Source organism: Lepidothrix coronata, unplaced genomic scaffold (assembly GCF_001604755.1).
Source record: "Lepidothrix coronata isolate B3197 unplaced genomic scaffold, Lepidothrix_coronata-1.0 Scaffold20, whole genome shotgun sequence".
Classification (NCBI taxonomy): Eukaryota; Metazoa; Chordata; class Aves; order Passeriformes; family Pipridae; genus Lepidothrix; species Lepidothrix coronata.
In genome coordinates this window covers 5,965,616-5,987,635 of record NW_016690200.1, presented here as the reverse complement: position 1 = coordinate 5,987,635, position 22,020 = coordinate 5,965,616, and the positions used below count along the sequence as shown (strand labels likewise).

Here is a 22,020-nt window from a genome sequence, read left to right as displayed (position 1 = left end):
TTCAATGTGTCAATCAAAAGATCAGTGTGTGCTAGATCATGTAGTTCCTGAGTAGTTCACAATAAAAATCAATGACTTCAGTGCTGGATTGCAGGGTCATCTTATATATAAACCACAAGTTGCTTCTTGCTGAAATTTCCATGACTGGTGACGTCACAGTCCCCAGAGCATCCTTGCAGGAGGAAGGGTGTCCAAATCCACCCTGAAGATGCCATAACACCCACAATAGTGTCATCCCGATAAGACTTTTCACACCCAGAGTTAGACTAAGAAATCAGGTCAATATTAGAGGTTTGTTTAACCAACTTATCCTCTGCATACAAAGGCCAAACTTTCCTGTTTTACAAGTTTTCTAACTCGACACCTTCAGTTTCTGAGGAACTACTGTGTATCTGGATAGGATCCTCTGAAGTTACACTCCATTTACACAAGAACCAGCAAACCTTTTCAGACAAATTACACAGTGGGAGAATTTCCCTATTTATTTTTTTACTGGTTCTCTTGGTTATTGTGTGGTTCCCCTCCAATGTGATTTATGCACACAGCTTTCGCACAGCAACTGTGCAAATACTGGAGCTCCAACAGTAATGAAAATCCTCAAGCATATGAAGTCTTTTGCACTTTCAAATATCTCTTTCCTCAGCAGATGTAATTCCATCTAAGAGCAGCTCATGGAAAACTCTACAGATAATTAGTAATGTCTGTGTAAACATCAGCTCTGTTGTAAGGCCACTACAATATGAGCTGCTTTGGACAATCCAGGTCACATTCAGGTTCCCTCTGAAAGCACCAAAAGACCTTCTCCAGCTCTGCTGAAGCCCCTGTATGTACTGGAAGAGGCTTTAAGATCTCCCTGGAGCCTTCTCTTCTCCAGGCTGAATACCCCCAACTCTCTCAGCTTGTGTCCTGGCATATGGCTGCAAACAGAGGATCCAAAACTGCCCATCCTTCAGCCCCATGAAGTGCAGTCAGTAACACAGATCACTCCAGCACACAGCTCCTACTCCCATGGCACAGGAGGAGCACTCCTACATATTGCACATAAAAATTTCTCAGTGTCAATGATGTTGCCAGAATTTTCTTTATGAAACCATTATAAGACAGATAAGGCTCATAAAATGGAAATCTGTGAACTAGTCCAAGCACACACCTCTCTTTGCAAAGCACACGTCAAACTTACAGGTATTTTCACATCTAACATAAATTAAAAGCCCTCTTTTAAAACCAAGTTGTGTTTTTATGCTTCCAAGTCATGCAGAAGATAGCACTGTCAAATGGAGAGTTTCCTTCTGAATACCCACTGCCTGTGTGAATGGCTACTCCCTACACTTCCAATAACACTGATCTCTTTGGAACTTGTCTCCTTTTATGCCATCCATGCCTGTGGCCCTTCTCAGAAGAAAAGGGATGCCTGAAGAGGAAAATGGCTTTCTTTACCCTTGCTTCCTCTACTTTTCTCTTCAAACCTTCCTTCTCATTCAGAGTGAAGGGCCATATCAGAGAATTACAGAATCAGAGAATCAATTTGTTTAGAAAAGACCTCCAAGATGATCAAGTCCAACCTTTGAACAATCACCACCTTGTCAACGAGACCACAGCACTAAGTAACATGTCCGGTCATTCCCTGAATACTCCACCACCCTCTCTGGGCAGCCTGTTTCAGTGTTTAATCACTCTTTCTGTGAAGAAATTCTTCCTGAGGTTCAATCTGAACCTCTGCTGGGGCAGCTTGAGACTGTATCCTCTCATCCTGTCGTTGGTTGACTGGGATAAGAGGCTAACACCCACCTGGATACAACCTCCTGTCAGGGAGTTGTAGAGAGCTATAAGATCTCCACTGAGCCTCCTTTTCTCCAGGCTAAACAGCCCCAGCTCCCACAGCAACTCCTCACAGGACATACCCTCTCAACACTTCACCAGCTTTGTTGCCCTTCCCTGGACTTGCCACAGCACCTCAATGTCCTTTTTGCAGCGAGGGGCCCAGAAGTGGACACAGCACTCGAGGTGTGGCCTCACCAGTGCCGAGTACAGGAGGACAATCATTTCCCTAGTCCTGCTGGCGACACTGTTGCTGATACAAGCCAGGATGCCATCGGCCTTCTTGGCCACCTGGGCACATCTGGGCTCATGTTCAGCTGCTATTGAGCACCCCCAGGTGCTATTGAGCACCCCCAGGTCTTTTTCCACTGGACCACTTTCCAGCCACTCTGTCCCCAGCCTGCAGTGCTGCACAGGGTTATTGTGGCCAAAGTGTAGGACCCGCCCCTTGGTCTCGTTGAACCCCGTCCAATTAGTCTTGGCCTGTTGATCCAGCTTGTCCAGATCCTTCTGCAGAGCCTTCCCACCCTGCAGCAGATCAACACTCCCACCCAACTTAGTGCAATCCGCGACCTGACTGAGCGTTTACTCGGTAAAAGACGTATTACAAATAAGTCCTATTCCAACAGGAATAAAAAAAAAGCCATGAGAAATATAAATATCAAGGCTATAGAATGAGAATAAGTCAACAGGAATACAAACCAGTAAAAGAATGACATATACATTTTATCTTAAAATAAAAAACTGCACCAAGACCTCATGCCTTCTGAATTATAAGCCATTTGGCTTTTGTCATATGACACATAAGCACTTATAGTTAATCTGGTCAATCCGGGATCGTTCAAGTCAATGCAGAGAAACAGGTGTCAGTAGACCACAAATAATTTTATGTGTATATCTATAGCTATATCTATATATCTGTGTATGCATAGGTGTCTGTGTGTATACGTGGCCTAAATAAAGAAATATACACATACATATATTACATAATAATATATTTATTATTATAATATATAATACATATTTATTATTACATATATTTGGGCAATAGGGTGAGACAAACTGCTCTGTAAAGGGACTTGTTCCTTCCCATTGTCTGCCTCAGACACAGACACTTGCAGTCAGCCAGATGAAAACCGTCTTACCAGGCTGAGGTGGCTAAAAACAGGCAGAAGAACGATTCAGGCTTCACCAATTCGCAGTAATTTATAAGTACACATCAAGTATTGTGTGTGTTTGAGCCTGTCCTCAAATGGCTTTGCTCTGAGTTCTCTCGCTCTCTGCAGCTACGAAAGGAGCTGTCAGATTAATCAGCTGCCACAATCTACAGCTCCTTGTCTGAGCTGGAGCAATAATGTAGTAACTGTTGTGGAAGGGACTAGCCCAAAACACTTGGGAAGAGGGGGGTGATGATGAATGCATGTGAACTATAAGTGAATCCAGTCACATTTTCAGCCTGTGTGCAGGGGGGTAAATGGGTTTAATTTCCAAGAGGAACAGTTTGAGAAGGAGAAAAGTGTGACTGCATTTGACCCATCTGAGTAGGGAAGGGAGTGGAGGGGACATCAGGTAACTAGCAAAGCAGGCCTGTTTGTGGGGAAGGTGTTGTGTGGGCTGAAATGAGAGTGTCACCATCTAATGCGCTTGGTCAAGTGGCCAATATGTGCTCCTGGTCGCTTGGGAGGGGCTGCAGTTATATTACCAATGAATCTGCTATATGCCAGGACAGGGAGAAGTGTTTTTGGGAAGCAGTTTCAGGCAGGGGTCTTTCCCCATCTGTCAGTGATGGGGTGCACTCCTTCAACTAGTACTCTGTAGGTGGAAAGTCACTCTATCCCCGCAAGAATTAAGCTGCAATATTTTCTACCTCCTTCACACACTGGATTTGAGTGTCCAGGCTTCCTCCTCTTTTGCCACTTGTGGTGTTGGAGTTGCTGCACCAACCTGTTGTCTTCTGTGACAAGTCATCAACTTCACAAGTTTGCATCTGAATACCCCAATTCCCTTAGAAGTCTTCCCTACAATGGGAAAAATACTTTACTAGGAGGGAAGAAGTAAGTTTTCTTATGACTTCTTCTATATTTACTAGGAGAAACCATAGAGTACTTTTTGCAGAAGACACCACTTAGGATTTCAGTTCCTGTTTCATTTATTACTCAGTTACTATCTTGTCTGATATCAGCAATTTCATCACTTCTTCCACCACAGGGCCAGTAAAATGTGGATAATTCTTGACACTTTTTCACTTACTATATTTTCAGAAATCATACAATGGCCCAAAATCCTACAATCTGCGCCATGCTTGACCATCTTCACTAAAGCATGCTTCAAAATATTATCTACACTTTATATGGCTTCATCCTGTCATGAACTGGCAAAAATCCACTGCTGATGTGGTTTCACAAGGTCCTCCCTTCCTCCTTTTTAAGAAAAATCCTCATTCAGCTAAGAAGAAGAGCAACCAGTTATCAGTAAGGAACATGAAGAGAAATGGGGAAGAGGATTAGCAAAGAGGAAGGAGAAGAGGAGAACTCTCAAATGTCAGATAGGGACATCTTGGTTTAATAAGGCTGAGGAGCCCATGAACAGGAACAGTCTTGGTGCATCTCAGTGTAGTAACAGAAACAGCCAGGAGGCCAGACTAAAATAGGTCTGAAGCACAAAGTTGTCATGACACGACTCAGAAATCAGGGGGATGAGGGAAACAGAATTACGTGGTTGTGGTGGCAGGTACTCCCCAGACTTCCCACAGGTTAGTTAGCCAGGGAGAGAAAGACTGACTGTGCAAATTTATCTGAAACCCACATATTTGCATAATTAGCCCTAATTTCCCCATGGGGTTAATTTTCTGCCCATTGTTTGAACTGTCATTCTCACTTTCACACTGGATGGGACAAAGCCATCTCATCCATCTAAAGCTTTTTAGAATCATAGAATCACAGAATGGTTTGGGATGAAAGGGACCTTTAAAGGTAATCTAGTTCCAACCCCCCCTGCCTTGGGCAGGGATATCTTTCCACTAGACCAGGCTGCTCAGAGCCCCATCCAGCCTGGCCTTGAACACTTCCAGGTATGAGGAGCCCACAGCCTCTCTGGGCAACCCGTTCCAAAGTTTTTTGATTTCAAAAGCTCTGCTTCCTCCTTTCCTTGTGCCAGTGCTTGATAGCTGAACCAGACAACCCAAAACCCAGGGTCACTTATTTAATACCAAAGAAGGTATTCAGAAATTTAAGCAGTGCAATAGGGAGGTGGCTGATCTGTCAATAACTCTTCCACTGCTGGGGATTTTTTGTTTAGATTTCACATTTCCCTCGTTCCATCCCACTTACCGTGTTGTCTGCTTGGCGAGTCACACAAAGACAGCAAGAATGACAAGCAGGACAAAACAGATAGCTGTTAGAACAGAAAATCAATACCATTAGCATCTGGTGTTATCTTAATAATTGCAGAATTTTTCCATGTTGCCCCATTGCTTTTGCTCCCTGGGGCAAACAGGACCTAGTCAGAGGTGACTTGGGGAACTAGAGATTGACCACAGCCAAATGGCCAGGGACTACTCATGTTGTGGTCTCTGGAGTAATTTGCAATATCCTTCCTTCCTTTATGTCACACCATTGTTCCTCCTCATTATAACGTGCACCACAGTCATTGGCAGACTCCAGCTGGAATCAAGAGCCCTTGTGCAAAGTCTTGAGCACAGGCACAGTAAGAGACTATTTCTATTTCAGAGGCTAATGGCTGAATGGAAGATGAGGAAGGGGGAGAAGAAAATCTCTGCAGACTGATCTAAATGCATCAGTTTAGCTGTGAGGAAACGTTTTGTTTGACCATCTTTTTTTTTATTCCTCTGAAAATGTGAAAGGAAAACATCATTGAAATATTTACTTTCTTTTCCTGCTTTTTTCCAATTGAAGTGATTCACTGAATTCACAGAAAGTCTCAGAGAAGAATCTGAAAATGGTTTAATTTAAAAACTAGACTTTTGGTTGATCTGTTTTCTTTTACATCCCTTATGAGCCTAAGAAATCTTCTTTATAAAAAGCTTAAGTGCTTAAATAATCTGTTTATGCTGTCTCTGGTAACTTGCCCAATACATGGACGTAGGTCTGTCTTGAAGTATATTTATTAGCTTTTCTAACAGAAATAGAGCTGTTTGGTAGAACAGCAAATTGAAAGGCAAAATAATTGCTCTGGGTGATTGAGTGAAGTCTTTAACAAAATGACATACCTGTCACTGGCAGTGTCACTGAGGAGGAAAGGGATGGATGAGTCAAACCTATGAAGAGAGAGAAGTTCTTGATTTTTGTGTCAATTTTCTCTTCTGACAAACAGCATCATAGCAGTGATGAGGACACAGTCAGGCAAAGAACCAGCTTGCTCCAGCATCAAAGCAGTGGTGAGCGTAGAGTCTGATGGCTCCCCCTCTGCACAGAAGAATTAATAATTGCCATGTTTGTTTCTCAGCCATCAGTAGATGTTTCCAGCCTGGATATCAACATATGTGCTGATATGATATCTGTTAATGGTGGGCATGAAGTGAACTGGAATGGGATCCATCTAAGATCTCTATTTCGTATGAGATTGGGAAGGATGACTTTCAAAGTGCCAAGTTAGGATTTGCAAACATGGTTTCAAACAGGACATGTTTGGGCCCAGAAATATAAGCCAGAACTTCCCTGGTGCAAAAAATTCATTGGATTTCTCTCTTATCTCTGAAAGGAATCTCTGAACTTGTGCCAGTATGAGATATGGAGGTTTTTAACAAGAGGTTCTTGAAGAGTGGTCTGTTGATAAATCTCTTTGTGCTGAGCGCTGGGGGAAGAACTGAGAAAGGGGGGGATATTTCTTATCAAGCTTCACTGAAGATATCACATCATAACAAATAGAAAAGCAACACTTTAGGGGAATAAATGTTTGATGCTCTAATTACAAGGACCTGACCTTGATTAGGTTTGAGTGCATTTTGCAGGAAACTGGAATTATTGTTCTGCTGAATTAAAAGTGGAGGTCCTATTTAATTTTCCAGTTTCATGTTTTTTCATTCATCATCCTAGTTTTAAAATTTTGAAGTATTTGTAATTTTAAAATACTTATAATTTCTGACCATTCAATAGGCTGTATCATTTTCTAGGACTGGTATGTTGGTGGATTAGCAACATACAGCAAGAAGTACTTTCACCCTGATAGTAACAAGTGAAATTTTCAATTGAAAAAATATTACTGTTGTGATGGAAGAGGAAAGACCAGACAACACATTGTTACTGATGTACCTGGAACACTCTGAACTGGGCACCACACGGAAACAGAGGGATCTATGAAATAGGGGAGAAAGTCCTGGGTTAATGTTGAAAGAGAGTGTCAGGTGAATCAGGCCATTCATTCTTACAATCAGAGTAGCAACGAGAGCCAACAATGGCCAAGTGTCACCTGAGAGGTCACTCTGCAAACAAAAAGGACCTGCCCAAACCATCCTGCTCTGCCACATGGTCTGGTGTGGTCACAAGGGCTGGAATTCCTCTCACCTACTGTTCTGTGTGGCCTCTGAGATAGTCCTCCAGGCTGGGCTATAGTCACTGGGGAGAAACAAGCCTTTGCAAGGGATAATTCATCTAAAATAGATGTGAAATAGGGCAGCTAACAGAGTGCCACCAACACCTATCCCCTCTGTTGGTTATAAAGGCAATCCAACTCAGATGTGGGCACCTATGCAGTAGGCATCTACAGTTCTGCAAGATTATTTTCCTCTTAAAACTCAAAGTACTGGTGAAACCTGGTGTTTTTTTTTTCTCTCCAGTCTGTTGGTAGGAAAAGTCCTCTCATGTTGTCCTTGCATTGGCTCCCACCTCATTAAAATTCATTTCACTTCACTGACCCAGAGGAGGGTAATAGAAGCCTGTGGACTGTAGAGGGTGTGCACAGCTGGGTCTGTCCATCTTCAGTAGCTCTGCTTGATGCCCAGAGAGAGCCTCTCAGTGCAGTCACAGACGCAATTTTGCAGTTAGTATGAAAGACAAAGTAGGATGCACCTGTGTCCTCCCCAGAGGTGTCATCTCCAGCAGTCAGAAATGACATCTCCACGTCGGAGCTCTGAGTTACCTGATCCCTCCATCCCGAACCCCCCAACAGGTTGTTCCCTAGGATTGATATGCTGAGTTGGGTGGTCTGGACCCTGCATGAACAGGTCATGACGGTGATGTGGTGCAATAAAAACCATCTCACCTGGCTCAACAGTCTGTGGTGGCCACGCGTTGCTGCCGTTGGTGCATCTCACGTCGAGGGGGGTCCAGGTGATGTTGCTGTTCCCCTTCTCGCACGTGCTGGTGCCAGAGGTGGGGGGTCGCTTATCATAACCACTCTGGCATTTGAAATGTAGCACTTGTCCCATGTAATAGGGTTTCTTCACTCTTATGGAGGCATGTGGAACAGTCTTGGGGGGACCACAAAAATCTGTGGGATCAGAAGGCAGCACACGGCTGAAGCAGATAGATTTTACATGCTGCTTTTGCTCTTGAGAATTATGATTTGTATTCTTACAAGGTACAGACAAGCAGGATATACCAAGCCTTCCTAATTCTTGGTTAGGATATAAAATACTCATTCGCTTACATCATATCACTTACTTGGCCAAGATATTACAGCAACTGTTTTTTTCCCTCTGTCTGCAAAGTAGTTAAATATTACTCAGCACTTTTACACTGCTTCCATAGAAATCAGTGTGAGAAGTGTTACATTATTGAATGGGCTCTTATTTACAATTTTGGGCAAAATCTGAAAAGTCTTCTTGCTTCTGGTGTGCAAGGCTCCTTGTTTTAATTTCTGGCTTCTGTGTAAATTCTAACTCCATTGTGGGAGCTGTTGGCAACAAAATTTTCTCGTCTGTGCTAGAAGTTACACTTGCTGAATTACAGTAGGATGAATACCAGAGCAAAGCCAGAGTGCCCAAACTTTGAGGGGTGGGATACAACTGTTTAAAGTTCTAACTTGCAAAGATAAGCACAGAAGATCATTTGTTAGAGCGTTGCCCAGCTCTGTCTTATATTAACTAACTCATTGGAAAAACACCTCTACAAGGTCTTACAGTAATGGATGGGCTCCTACTTACCTTTCTGATCAAACTCTGAAAAGTTTTCTTGCTTCTGGGGTGCGGGGCTTTGTGCTTTACTCTCTGGCTTCTGTTTAAAATGTAACTCGGCCGTGGGACCCGTTGACAGCAAAGTGTTCTTATCTGAGGAGAAGTTACATTTGCTGAATTACAGCAGGACAAAGAGAAGAACTAAGCCAGAGCACCCAAACTTTCAGAGGTGGGATGGAACTGCTTCAAGTTCTAACTTGCAAAGGTAAGCACAAAAGATCATTTGTTAATGCCCAGCTGTGTTTTGTACCAACTAATGCATTGGAAAAACACCTCCACGTATAGAAAAAGGACAACACTCACTTACCAATGCATTCAAATCCACTGTAGTCCCAAAAGGCACCCTGCTGTCCACTGTTACACTGAATTCCTGGGTGATGGCCACTTTTTCTGTCATAACCACTGTCACATACATAGTACATCTTGGTCCCTGGCACATACATTTCAGCAGTAACATCAGCAAATTCAATCCTTGGAGGATCTGGGCAACCTTCTGCAAATGGAAAGCCCAAGAATCAGGACAGCCTGTCATTCTACTTTATCCATCTCACATCTTTCTGTCTTCTGAATACCAGACATGTCCAGCAGATGGGCAACACGAAACACTACCAACGTTTTCTTGATGAAGCTGTACACAATCATATTGGAGAGCAGTTAGTAGGACCAGAGTGTGCAGCCTTGAGCCTATGGAGTGAGGCACAATGAACCAAACTAAGTCACTAAAAGTTGCAATCATCTATAAGCAAATCCTGGGAATGGGTGTAGACTCACAGTTCTGTTTGAGTACACCAAAGAGCAGCTTACTGTGAAATAAGTTTGCAAACCTAAATATAACGTGTCCCAAAACAAGGAGGTGAAGTGTTGTGTCATCAGCAAATCACGTCTAAATACGCTTATCAATAAGTTGGAATGAATTAAGTTAGATCATTTCAGTGCACTTGAAAAGCCCACTGAATCTGAGTTGGAGACCCAGAAGTTGATAAAAGCAGTACTTAATGATCATTTAAGGACTAAAGGCTGAGAAATTATAAGATAAGATAGGCTGGTTGCAATAGGGCTGGCGCTCCACATCTTTGGGTGCACGATCTGTGGCCCTTTATGCTTATGCATTATAGTAACAGCTATTATGAGGAAAATTTCTTAGTCATCTTGTCCTCACATTTTCTGCAGCCGTAATTAATGCAGCCTTAGCAACCGCTGAGAATGACTGCGAAAGGTTCCTGAATCCCTGATAGCTGTTCATCATCTGGTGCCTGCCCTTGACTCCCAAAGTGCCTTCTCCTTGAAAGACCAACAGCAACTAAACCTGCAGCTCCCAGCCCCAGCCCTGCAATGCCCTTTTCTTTCATTTCCTCACTTTGATCTTTTCTGCCCTTTTTACTTTTCATCATCTTGCTGCTTTAGTAAAAGTCACAATGTTCGAAGAAGGCTGCAGTGAAAAACACGTGAGCAGCTTAAAAACTAATCTGCATAAGGGACGTTTTAATCCCCTTGTATCTTCGTGCTATCAAAGGATTCGCTTTGTAAACTACATCAGACTGTGGCTTTGAGAGAAGCAACTGCACGCGAAATAGTTAACCACATGGTTTACCACAGACTGTCAGGGTGATTAAAATTAAAGAGTTATCAGATTAGCAGCAAGTTGAGATCATGTACTCTCACTTTCCCTGAAAGCTAAAAGCATGTTTCCCTCAAGACTTCAAAAGCCTCTTTGAAGCAGACTGCAGATGTGAATCTCAGCACAAGGCACTCAAACCTACAACTCATTAGTGTCTTCTTAAGAAAACCCACAACATTTAACCTACTCATCATAAAGGGCAAACACTGTTTTAGTTGATGATCAAATGAAGTTGGGTTCTTCTGAACTTGCACACATCAGACAAGGACTGTGCAGAAATGGTGCACATGGGAGACGGCGAGCAAAGCCCACCAGGCTGGATCAGCTCACCCACATTGCAACCTTCCTAGGATCCAGCCTTTTAATGCCATCCACATCGCTCAAAAAAACCTCTTCTCACACCTAAATAGCTGCAGCATCGACTTCTTTGGCCTTTACCATATTCCTGTCTCTGATTCAGAAAGAATTTTGATAGATTAATTTCCTAGATCTCATTGTGACCTTCTTCTTGCCTCCCTTTGAGTTCTGTCTGCTTCACTCTCACGTCAAATATTTTGCTTTCACTTTCAAGAACCTTCTCCTTAGCAACCATCATAACCTTTCAAAACATTGGGTTCTCTTCACATGCTATTGCTCCTCACCAATGTGTTTGATATCAAAGTCACCAGCTTTTGGGGTTTTTGTTGTACCAGTCTTCACACTGGGAGGAGCTGTGCATGAATAATATAGATATTGCAAGATACCCATTGCCATTATTGCTCTTCACTGTCCCAAAGTATCTTATATATCTTCAGGGGTGCTTGTCTTTAAGTGGTCTTCTACTCATCTTTCAAGAACAAGTAGGCACTCAACATGCAACCCATACAACCTCCTGTCAGGTTGAAGTGATAAGGTCCACCCTGAGCCTCCTTTTCTCCAGGCTGAGCCCCCCCCAGCTCCCTCAGACACTTCTCATCAGACTTGTGCTCCAGACCCTTCCCCAGCTCCATTGCCCTTCTCTGGACATGCTCCAGCCCATCAATGTCTTTCTTGTGTTTCATGCCATGGGACCTCCTGGTACAATATGGGAAGACTGTGCAGAGAGGAAGCAGACCTGGTGAAGTCTTGGATCATATTCCCTACACAGGATGATCTCTGGAGTGAAGCATGCCTAAAACTTCATTCCATCCTTGTGCCCAAGGAAACTGCATGATTTGCTCCTAAAAAAAATCACCATTCTTGCTGTGAGGGTGGTAAAAGAGCCAAGGAATGGGAAGAAGGTAGGGAACTAGGGAATGGCAGTATAAATTTACTCCTTCACTAGAATTTTGATTTTTAGGGGAAATTAACTTTGCTCTTTTTTTTTGCTGTTTTGCATCTGGTCGGGAATTAGTCTGTCCATTTGTTTGAGTTGGTGTGATACAAAGATATTCATCTTACAAAAAGCCAGCAAACCTGGGCAGAACCTGCCTCGCAGCCTGTGGTGGCTCAGTTTTGCACAGCCCAGCTTTCACTGGGTTCTGCATCCAACAGAGCTGCTCCAGGGCTGGACTCCTGCTAGTATTGGTTTAAAATACTGCCCCCCACATAGCCTTCATAGCTCTTGAGGTTCTCTTTGCATCCTCATTTTCCCTGCCCACATATTCTAATCTTTCATCCCTATGGTGAGGTGTTCAGTGTCACTAATTTTTTCTCTTTCAATTCCAATGTCCACTGTTCTCCCTTTCCTTAATTCACAAGATTCATCATCTCTCTACCTGTCATTCTTATCTCCCACACTCCAAAAGTACCCTGGGAATGCATTTCTCTGAACTTAGAGGTACTGAATGGACCAGAGAGGTTGATGTAATTGTATTCATGGGATTTACCCCTTCTATCAGCTGCAGAATTGTGAAAACACGTAGCTCTCCTGAGGCAGAGGGGAATTTCTGTTTCTCCCCATATTAGTGGATTTTTAGTGCCTACAGCAATTCTGGAAATTCTGGAGATGGTTTCAATTATAATCATGAAGTAGATGGAGACAAACCCTTGGAATTAGAAGGAGAAGTCAGACAATAGTGAATTCAGACAATAGACATCCATGAAACATAAAAAGTATTTTTGCCTCTCCTGGGGGTCAGAGAAGTTGATAAATTATTTGAGACCTGCAAGCCTTGTCATCTGAGCCAAAACATAGGTGGGATTCCTGCTACCCCTGCTTAAGCTAAGAAGCCTGATGCTATTTGAGGTGTTTCAGAGGCCCTCGACATCCACATCAGTTGTCTGGTATCACACAGGACTTAGTGGAGGTAAAGAAACCCAGTAGCTACATCAGCATGAGTTCTTTCAGCACTTTCATTTCTTCCCTGAGGATTCCCATTCACGTATGTTACGGACCCAACCACAAAACTGCTCTTAGTATTAGGATTTATGAAGCTCTCCTGCCTACTTTTTTCATGTCTGAGTTGGCAGAGCAGTGATAGATGAGGCATCAGAACAACACCTTTTGTCCGTGAGAAGTGAACAGGGAAAATTTTGTAACAGGTATTTTTAGCATTAGGTAAAACACAGACAGTGAGTCACACCATGACAACCTGAACTCAGAATTTCCTCTGTCACGTGGCTGTGTGTCACCAGCACTGACATTATTCTGACGTGAAATTAAAATGTCAAGGTGCAGAAATAGGATGATTTTCCCCTAAATACAAAGGCAGTAAGACAGGATCAGTAGGAAACTGGTTGTTCTGAAGATTTGGGCAGAAGCAGTGGAAGAAACCAGGCACTTCACACACCTGCCCAGTTCAGAGAGGAAAAGCACCTCTCCCCAGAGTGAGCAAGAAGTCAAACGAGGCCAAAATGAAGATATTTCCCCAGATGTGTCTGTAGAGGCAGAGCAGCCCTGAGGATTCATGTGCTGTGTGAAACTGTGTGCTCTCTAAATGGCCTCTTGAAGATGAAACTGGTGTGAGTGAAGAGAAGGAATCGATACTGACAACTGGACCGAAATGGTAATGAAATTTTTCTAACTTCAAAACTTACTCCCCAAGGGTCTGTTAACAAGCAAGCCTCAGCTCTGCAGGATTCTTTCCCCTCCTATTAATGTCATTTACTGTTTATGTGGATTTGTAAACTGGGAATAGATGCCAGCTGTGGGGCTAGAGTGCAGACCTCAAGTTTATGGTAATTTGTCTGTGGGATTTTAATTAGCTATACATAAGATTACACAGACGTTATCTTATAAAATCATTTGACCAGGCACAAGTTTTAATGCAAAGAGTGAGGGAGATCAGCCTTATAAGGCAGGAGATGGGTTTGAATATTCCCAACAGTGGAGAGGAGGCACATCCTATCTTAAGGACTAGGCAGTTCAGTGCCTGATGGGTTTGCTGTACAAATGTCTCTGTTGGAAAGACAGTATAAAATAAACTGGAATATAAGCCAACAGGAGCTGTCCATTAACTTCTTGTAGGACCACAGAAAACTAGATTTGGGAGAAATGCACTTATATTATCTCCTGGCTTCATGATGCTGACCAGCTGTTTGCCACTGACCCAGGCAGTGGAATCTAATGCAAAAAACAATTCCATATACACCAAGGCCAGAGTTGGTTGGACAGTGGATTAGGTTTTCTCATGCTAAGCATATTTTAGCCTCAGGAATCTGCCTTCTTAGCACCTTCTGTAAGAAGTGGAGCTGGGTAGACCTCTCTAGAAGACAGCAGACACCTAATTTAACTTCTCCAAAGCAAAGCTTAAAGGTGCTTCTCTGTTTTTATCAGCTACAGTGGTGGAAGAACCCTCTTACATGCTCACATTGATAATTAGGGTCATTTACCTAATGCATTGATGAATCTCACTCCTACCCTATCAGGGAGGCCGAGCTGGGGACTTGGACTGAAAATGTGGAATTGAAAGAGCATTAGGAAAGAGGGAGAGTGCTTTCTAAAGCAGGGAGAGGGAGGAAAACTAGCCTGAGCACGGAGTGCTGCATAGAAAATGTACTAAGCAAAGAATGGAGAACATTTGTGTTTGTTTCTGGGTGTTTATAACATCCTTGGCTCTGTGGTGAAGCCACAGAGATCAAACTCTTTAAAGGGAACCACGACACATGGTTTGGTAGCAGAACACAGAGTCAGGTTTTGAGAATATCATGCATGAAAGCCTTGTTTTGGTTTGCAACATTTGGAGTTTGAATAGATTTGGCTACATTTTCGCTTAAATCTGCTGCCTCAGTAAAACCCATGCCTTTATTGTCTTCATCTAAAAGGAAAAACAAATTACTGAGAAAGAAAATTGGCTTTTTAAGCAGCAGCAGAGATTCAGATTCTTTTCTTTGCCTGGAACTTTCTCAGTCTTGCCTTTTGTAGGACTGAAAGGACAGCAGAGAATATCCTCTCTGAAAATAATTGGATGATCTGACAAGTGTGTGTCCCTGTCTTGGGTAACAGTGAAAAAATGGTCTGGTGGAGCTCTTTTGATTTCACCTCATTTGACTTTTGGACTTCGCATTGTTATGGAGCTTTTTACTGAAGCTCTGAAGATGGAAATTTTCTGTACATGTAGATGATTTTTCTGGCCTTGCATGAAATACTTTCCCACATAACAAGGGAAAGTATATTCTGTATATTCTTTATCTGAGGGCTTTACAAATCAAGAACATAAAGAAAAATCAGCAGACAACAGAGTGCTGCTACCCTGGCAGGGCTGAGGAACAGGGAGTCAAGTGAGGAAAGCCATGGAAGGATTTTGGATTTGTGAGTTTTGGAGAAGCATGGAGGAGACGGAGCAGAGACTCAGTAATCCAGGTTGTTCCAAGATTCAGGACCAGGGTCAGGGAATGCAAAATATCGGTAGAAAATATCCAAAAGCTGGGCTTTTAATGCAACAGGGAAAACGGGAGAAACAAAGCTGTACATTGAGAAAGAAAGCAGGGAGAAAAAAATTGCAACACTCTGAAGGCAATAGCAAGCAAAGTCAAAAGCAGTGGCTTTCCAGAAGTAGATAAAGAGTGGATTTTTTTCTGCAATAAAAGGAAGGGACATAACATCTCATCTCTGATGAGGTGGGAAGATAATTTCTCCAGAGGAAGGAAGAAGTGGATACTGCAGGATCTCTCTCTGTAATACCTGCTTGTAGCATCACAATATTTAACAATTTTTTTTAACCTTTGTTTTTTTTTTGAGGCTGTATATTGGGCGTTTTGCTGCTGAGGGCCACTGTGGCTGAAAGGTTTATAAAGGTTTTTTCTCTGGTTGACCTTACAAGAAACACTTGTACATGTTTGACAGCTTTAATGTATTCTGCATTGCATTTCAAATCCATGGGAGCCAGCACGAATATGCAAGTATAATGGGAAAGAAATTCCTCTCATTTAAATGACAGAGATCTGGTACCCATCTTGTGTGAATGAAATTCACTTGAATGAAATTCTTTCTTTTGTGGGTTTTAATCCTTTCCAGGTTTAACTTGCAAATCTATTCAGTGTATTCCTGTGAGATGAACAGCAAGATGGAAAGGTTGTAGGAGCACAGACCAGCTTTTACCTTGTGTTTGACCCTCACTTCAAGCCTAATCCATGCCTGCAGCTTCTAGGTATTGCTGCTGTGCAGAGTAAAGGAGATAAATGTGATGATCTTCACAAGAAAGTCGGCATTTCTCTTCTCTTTAAGGAATAGTTTAATTTTTATTAAATGAATGATCATCCCACACCTTAGTTTTCCTACTTTTTTGTCAGAGAACTTTGCCTTCTCAAAGCACTTTGAGATCTATTGGTGAAACTGTTCTGTAAAAAAAGGGCTTTTTATATTCTTTTCCCTCTAATTATGCTTATTCCTGGTAGTGGATTTTGCCAAACAATGTTTAGGGCAGGATCTATTTACAAACTTGAACATGCAATGCTGGGATGAGCTGAAAAGACAGAGGCAAAATAATAAGAAAAGCACTATATGTGCTGAGACATGGTTGATTTTTGACCACTTTGACCCAGCCTATTCCTTTTACTTCGCTTATATCTGTTCCCAGGTCTCCTTGTTGATCCTCCTAAGGAATTAAAAACAACAGGTCTTACAGCCACAATACCTCAGGTGTCTCTACAATTAAAAACCCTTAATTGGTAAAAGGTGGTATTTCTAACTTAGCATATTATTTGCAGGGAGATACCTATATAAATACACATATATATATTCTATAATTACAAATATATATATAAATATTATGTTTAAACATTGAGAGAGACATTGAAAATAAACACAGGAAGCTGAGGAAAGAAGAGCTTAGTAATACAGTGAAGAATGCAATGCTCTGCATTTATTCATTCACCAGCAAATTAAATCACATCAAACAGCATAAAATGCAACTGCTCTAACACCCCTCTATTTTTTATTTTTTTTTTTCAAAAAAAACCAGAAAGATTTCTGATAAACGAGACTTGCCAGCAGGAAATTTCACAACATGTTCCAGGCACAGTAATACAGAAAATGTGATCTGGGGAACCTGACTCATCCCAGAACTGATCCTACTGACGCATCTCTGGCTGAGCGTCTCGCAGAGATGCTCCTGCACTCCCTGAAACACTTTCCGTGGGCACTGGCACTTCATTTGCCAGGGAAAATGCCCCGTGAAGGAGAAGGTACAGCATTTACTGGCAAAACACTTCAATGACCAAAAAAAAAAAAAAATCACCTGGGGGTTAAACGTTTGTGAAGGTCCTTCCTGCATTAATGAGTTTAGTCGTTAGTAACACACTCTTCCCTTGGGATGGCAAGCCCCGAGTAAAATTCCCAGCCCTGCTAAAGATGATCCATCAGCAGTTACAGCTCCAGCGTATCTGAGAACCTGCCTTAGGCTGTATGTGCTCATACCTCTCAACCTGGACACCATCATCACAGAATTACAGAATATGCAGGAAATATCACTTTTATGGAGCACTGAGAATGGAAGACTTTTCTTTCCCCCTTTGAACAAAATTCAAATACACTAATATATATCACCAGACTGTTTCTCAATGTACACACCTGTCGCAATAAACAAGCCAAATATAAGCAGTATCACCATTTATAAATGTGTAAAATTAAGCTGAATGAATTAGCTGCCTCCATTCACAGTTTATAGGTGCTACTGGTTGGGAGGCATGGCTGAAAAATATTTCATATCTGTAGTACCTGTAGCAAATTTGGATGGTGCCCTTTAACTAATGGCATTGCCATCAATTTTACCTACAGAGGTACTGACATTTCAGTGTCTATTTTTATATTTGCTGAATTTACAAGCAAAATGGAAAAAGCAAATTCAAAGAGCTACCCAAGGCTGCTTTGATCTGCCCACTGTTCCAATGATGAGTTGGAGGATACATACGTTACTCAGATGAAAAATATCCTGTAAAGCTCTGGATTTTCTGCAGCTAATGGTTTGTGGCCACAAAACCCATTTCTCTCATTTCCTTAGAATAATAAATTCCTTAAGGTCTAAACATCTTTCCTTAGCTGAAAGGCGTCGGGATGTTGCGAACATCCTCCAACACCCCCACAAAGAAACCCAAATCACATTTTCCCTCCCCAAGAGGCAAAAATAGTCTTTTACCTCGCTTGTTCCCCTTGACGAATCCAAACAAGAGCCACATCAAAAGGCACTTGAGCTCCATGGGGCTTGTCCACATCTCTTCCCTGCACCGCCGAGGACGGTGAAGTTCCTCAGAAGCGATGAGCTGCTGCCAACCAAGCCAAGGAGCCAGTCACTGCATGGTTAGAGCAGTGGGGAGCATCACCCCATGTGTGCAGGGAGGACTTTGGTCAGAAAATAGTTGTTTTGCTGTCTGGCTCCACGGGAGAGAATAAAGGCTGCTTTCTGTTCTGGTATTAGTAGCTTTTATCCAGGAAATCAAGCTTCATGCTCGGCGTGGCGGAGCGTGCCATCGCGAGTAGGAAGTGGTTTGACACATCAGAGCTGCTGACTCCAGAGCTGTTTCACTACAGCTGAGGTCAGTAGAAAGGGGTAAGATTTTGGTAGGTTTGTGCAGGCACTGAACTCCAAATCTGTGGCTGGATGGATGTTGGAGAGGGACCATCGCTGTGGAATAGTTGTCTGATAGGTGTACGACGATGGACCTCAGGCACCACCTGTGGGCTCTGTCTACAAAGGGATGGTTCCATGGGCTATATTTTTGGCTTTTTGGAGGTCTTCTGCTTATGATGATAAAGCCACATTGTGTTTATTTTTGTTGTAAGCATGTTTACAGTTTTTCTGAATCACAGCTGAGGTTCTGAAGGATGGATAGTTTGATCAAACAAACAAAAAACCCCATGAGGATGAGGCTGGCAGGTAGGGAAAGGTTTTGCCTTGTTCCTAAATTATCTGGATGTGAAATGCTTCAGTGAAATTCTTCCAAATGTCAGTGAAAAACTGGAAATGATCAAGGAAGTATCAGACTTCATGTAGGTTCTTTTTAGCCACTTCCACAGAAATAATTTCTTGTTAGTATCTAGAGAAGTAATTGGGATAGACTATGGTAAAAGCAGATTTAAACTAACTGTGGTATTCTATCATGATTACTACATGCTAGACATTTACTTCTGCCTTATAAATCCTTAATAAATTAAATCTTCTTAACAGGCATGCTAAGAAATTGATGTGAAACGTTTTTAAATGCTGCTACAGCTGCGTTCGTCAATCTCCTACCTCTCTCTGGATGAATCTCCCTTTGCCCTTTTCATGAAAGATTTTGTGCAGCTTCACTGATGCAGGTGACAAGTCCTCTTGGGGGGTTTGTCAGCTATGAGGCTTTGGCCAGGAGATTACCTCCCAAATCCAAATGCAACAGGGCAGGGAGAACAAGCAAACCTTCTGAAGCAACTGCTGTGGGTAAAATGCTCTGCTCACCCCAGGGCTGCTTTGTGCTCCACAGATATTTACTGCCCTTGATTTAATATCAAATCATCTTCCCTATTTAACAGTATAATAAGAAAAGCTCATGCCAAAGCCCACTGAAGGATTTAGAGGGTTTTACTCCTGAAAAATATGTCTGAAAGTCTTAGTCCCCAGTTCTCTACCTTTTTCCAAGATGCCTGGAAATATGCAACTGCCTGAACTCTGTGGCCATCTGGGCTGGTAAAACATGTTTGTTATGTTGCCCAGAAAGAAATCCTTAACTTTTAAACACAATTTTTCCTTTCCTCACTAAACATGGGGTCTGTTCTTTGGACGTGCAGGGATTTACTCCACAACATCTGCTTCTATTTCTTGCCTGGCCAAACTATTTAATTTTCCATACCTGTTTGCATGATGAAGACAGAGATAGGGGACCTTTTCTGCAGTCCTTTAGTTCAATCTTTCATGTAGCCATTTGCTTTCAAGCTGCAAACCTCAGTGTAGGTGGGTAATAGCCATTTACGTTTTGTTAGAAAGGGTGAGTTTTTATCCGGGTCTGAACGTGAAATGTGAGTTGTACTGAAAGGAACGGTGACCCCAGGCGGTTAATTGCTGCAAACACAGTTTGCATGAGAAAGATCCATAACTCGGCGTTTAAGCCCTTTAAAGGTCAGAAAAAAACGGTTATGGCTTGTGAGAGGTATTAGTCAGGTCAGCTTTGTGAAATAGGTCAGTTTGCTAAACGATTCCAGGAAAAAAAACGGTGGTGCTTCTGCAAGGAACTGACCCGAAACAGAGCGAGGCAGAGAAGGGCAGGGTGAGAACAGAGGGACCCAGCAAGGGGGAAAGGTATCCAGGCACAGAAAAAAACGGGGCTTATGAGAAAAAATCATAACTAGCATTATAATTTAGATGATAAACATGAGATATTAGCAACAGAATTAGGTGTGGCTATAAAGGAGGGGATGGACTGTGAAAACTCAGTGGATACCTGGAAAGTGGTGGAGGGAAACACAAAAAAAAGCATCTTGAGATCTAGGAAGGTGTAGGGGGAAAAGAAGGTGCTGCTGTCTCCGTTGCTCATTGACTTTCTTCCGTTGATCACCAGAGTTTTGCTGCTGGGAGGAGTTCTCTGTTTCAGCAGAGACTGGGAGGAAAGGCGCCTCTCACGTAGCTCAGACCACCACAGACAAGATTATAAAGATTATTTTTGTTCAGTGCCACAAGACCGCAAAAGATGCACAAATGGAGTTGTCAGGGAGCAAACCACAGGCACAGCTCACAGCTCCAGCTTTTTTTGGCCTAGGTTTAACAAGGGCCTTTTGAAATCCTGCAAGTGCTTTTAAAACTAAGTACACAAACTCATTTGGTCTGGGGGTCTGTCCTTTCTTTAAACTGGTTTCTAAGCCAGCTTGAAGAAAGGACAACACTGTGATCTTACTGTAGCTCTTCTCAGTTCAAAGAAGTGATAAACATCCACATAATTCACTAAAATAAACAAGCTTTGTGTTTTCTTCTACTTTTTTTTGATACGAATCACTCTTACACAAATATTCTATTCAAGGGAATAACATTTTATACCGAGCTTCCTAGGGAAGGGTCTGGGAGTGGCTTTAATTGCTAAATAAACTCTGTAATCAGTATTGCTTATATGTCCTTAAAATTATGGTAATGGTGGTTGTAGACTCACAGGATGCACAAGGGCCACACACAGGGCCCTTCCCAACCTGCACAGCAGCATCCAGCTCTGCTGCAAAGCGGAGGAATGGGGAAGCCTCAGTTATACCAAGTCCCTGAAATGACCATCAGAAATTTTTCATCCAATCTAATTACTTATAATGGTCAAACTGGTTTTAATCACTTTTTCTTTCCCATGAAAGCGAGATGGAACTGACACGAGGCACACGAATTTCTCATCTGAAGTGAAGGGTATTTGCAAGGATTTGGGTTCAATTCAAGAAGGAGTTCTACAGTCAGCACAGTTGCCAAAGTTCCCCCTTGAGTCAATGGAGAGTCAACAAGAGCATCTAGAGAGTGATTCACCTCCTCTTCTGGACATCCACATCCACCAGATGAATCAGTCTTCTCAACTTCTCTCCCTCCCATCTGCAGGCAATGGTTAAACCAGCATGACTAGGTTAAACCAAACATGGGTCTTTTAGGCAGCTTCAGCTGCACGAGAGAAATCCATCCTGAAAACCCCTACTGAATTTGGAAATAGAATTTAAATTGCTTATTTAGTGACTGACAACAGTCTTTCCTGTCAAACATTCTGGATGTGGTTCATTACACTCTTATTAATTATTCCTTTCACTGATTTCACTTGAGTTCTGTGATAAATATGTGAGGACCATAAAACTGAAAGGAGCCTTGCAAACCCAGTACTCAGTGTTGGGCTTAATTCATCAATCAAATCCTGCTTGGTTGGTGCCTGGGGTTAAACCACAACATGTCATTGTGTTGGGGTTTTTTTGTCTGTTCTCAAAAATTATCAGGTTAGCATACAGCAACAGCCAAAAATCCCCCAGAAATCAGACACCAAGCACATTATTATTACAATAAAACAGTGTCTAATGAGCACATCTGGAGGAGACTGAATTTTTAGTCTCTTTCTCCTCAGACTTAGTGTCCAG

The 22,020-nt window shown here is 42.3% G+C and overlaps 1 protein-coding gene across 1 annotated transcript; it reads right to left on the bottom strand.

The window, feature by feature from the left end:
• Positions 1-2,959: 2,959 nt before the first annotated feature.
• On the bottom strand, positions 2,960-18,179 carry LOC108493836 (interleukin-15 receptor subunit alpha-like). Its single transcript, XM_017807720.1, has 5 exons — positions 18,104-18,179; positions 9,258-9,443; positions 8,921-9,043; positions 8,038-8,265; positions 2,960-2,976 (listed from the first exon to the last, which is right to left on the bottom strand). The coding sequence occupies exons 1-5, from the start codon at positions 18,177-18,179 to the stop codon at positions 2,960-2,962; spliced, it is 630 nt and encodes a 209-aa protein (XP_017663209.1).
• Between the last annotated feature and the right edge of the window lie 3,841 nt (positions 18,180-22,020).

Excerpts from the sequence above, each read along its gene's own strand:
- LOC108493836 (XM_017807720.1), bottom strand. The coding sequence starts at position 18,179 with ATGTGGACAAGCCCCATGGAGCTCAAGTGCCTTTTGATGTGGCTCTTG. Across the intron at positions 9,444-18,103 it reads CGTCAAGGGGAACAAGCGAG|AAGGTTGCCCAGATCCTCCA; the intron begins GTAAAAGACTAT and ends TTCCATTTGCAG. Across the intron at positions 9,044-9,257 it reads CAGTGGATTTGAATGCATTG|ATAAGAACACTTTGCTGTCA; the intron begins GTAAGTGAGTGT and ends ACTTCTCCTCAG.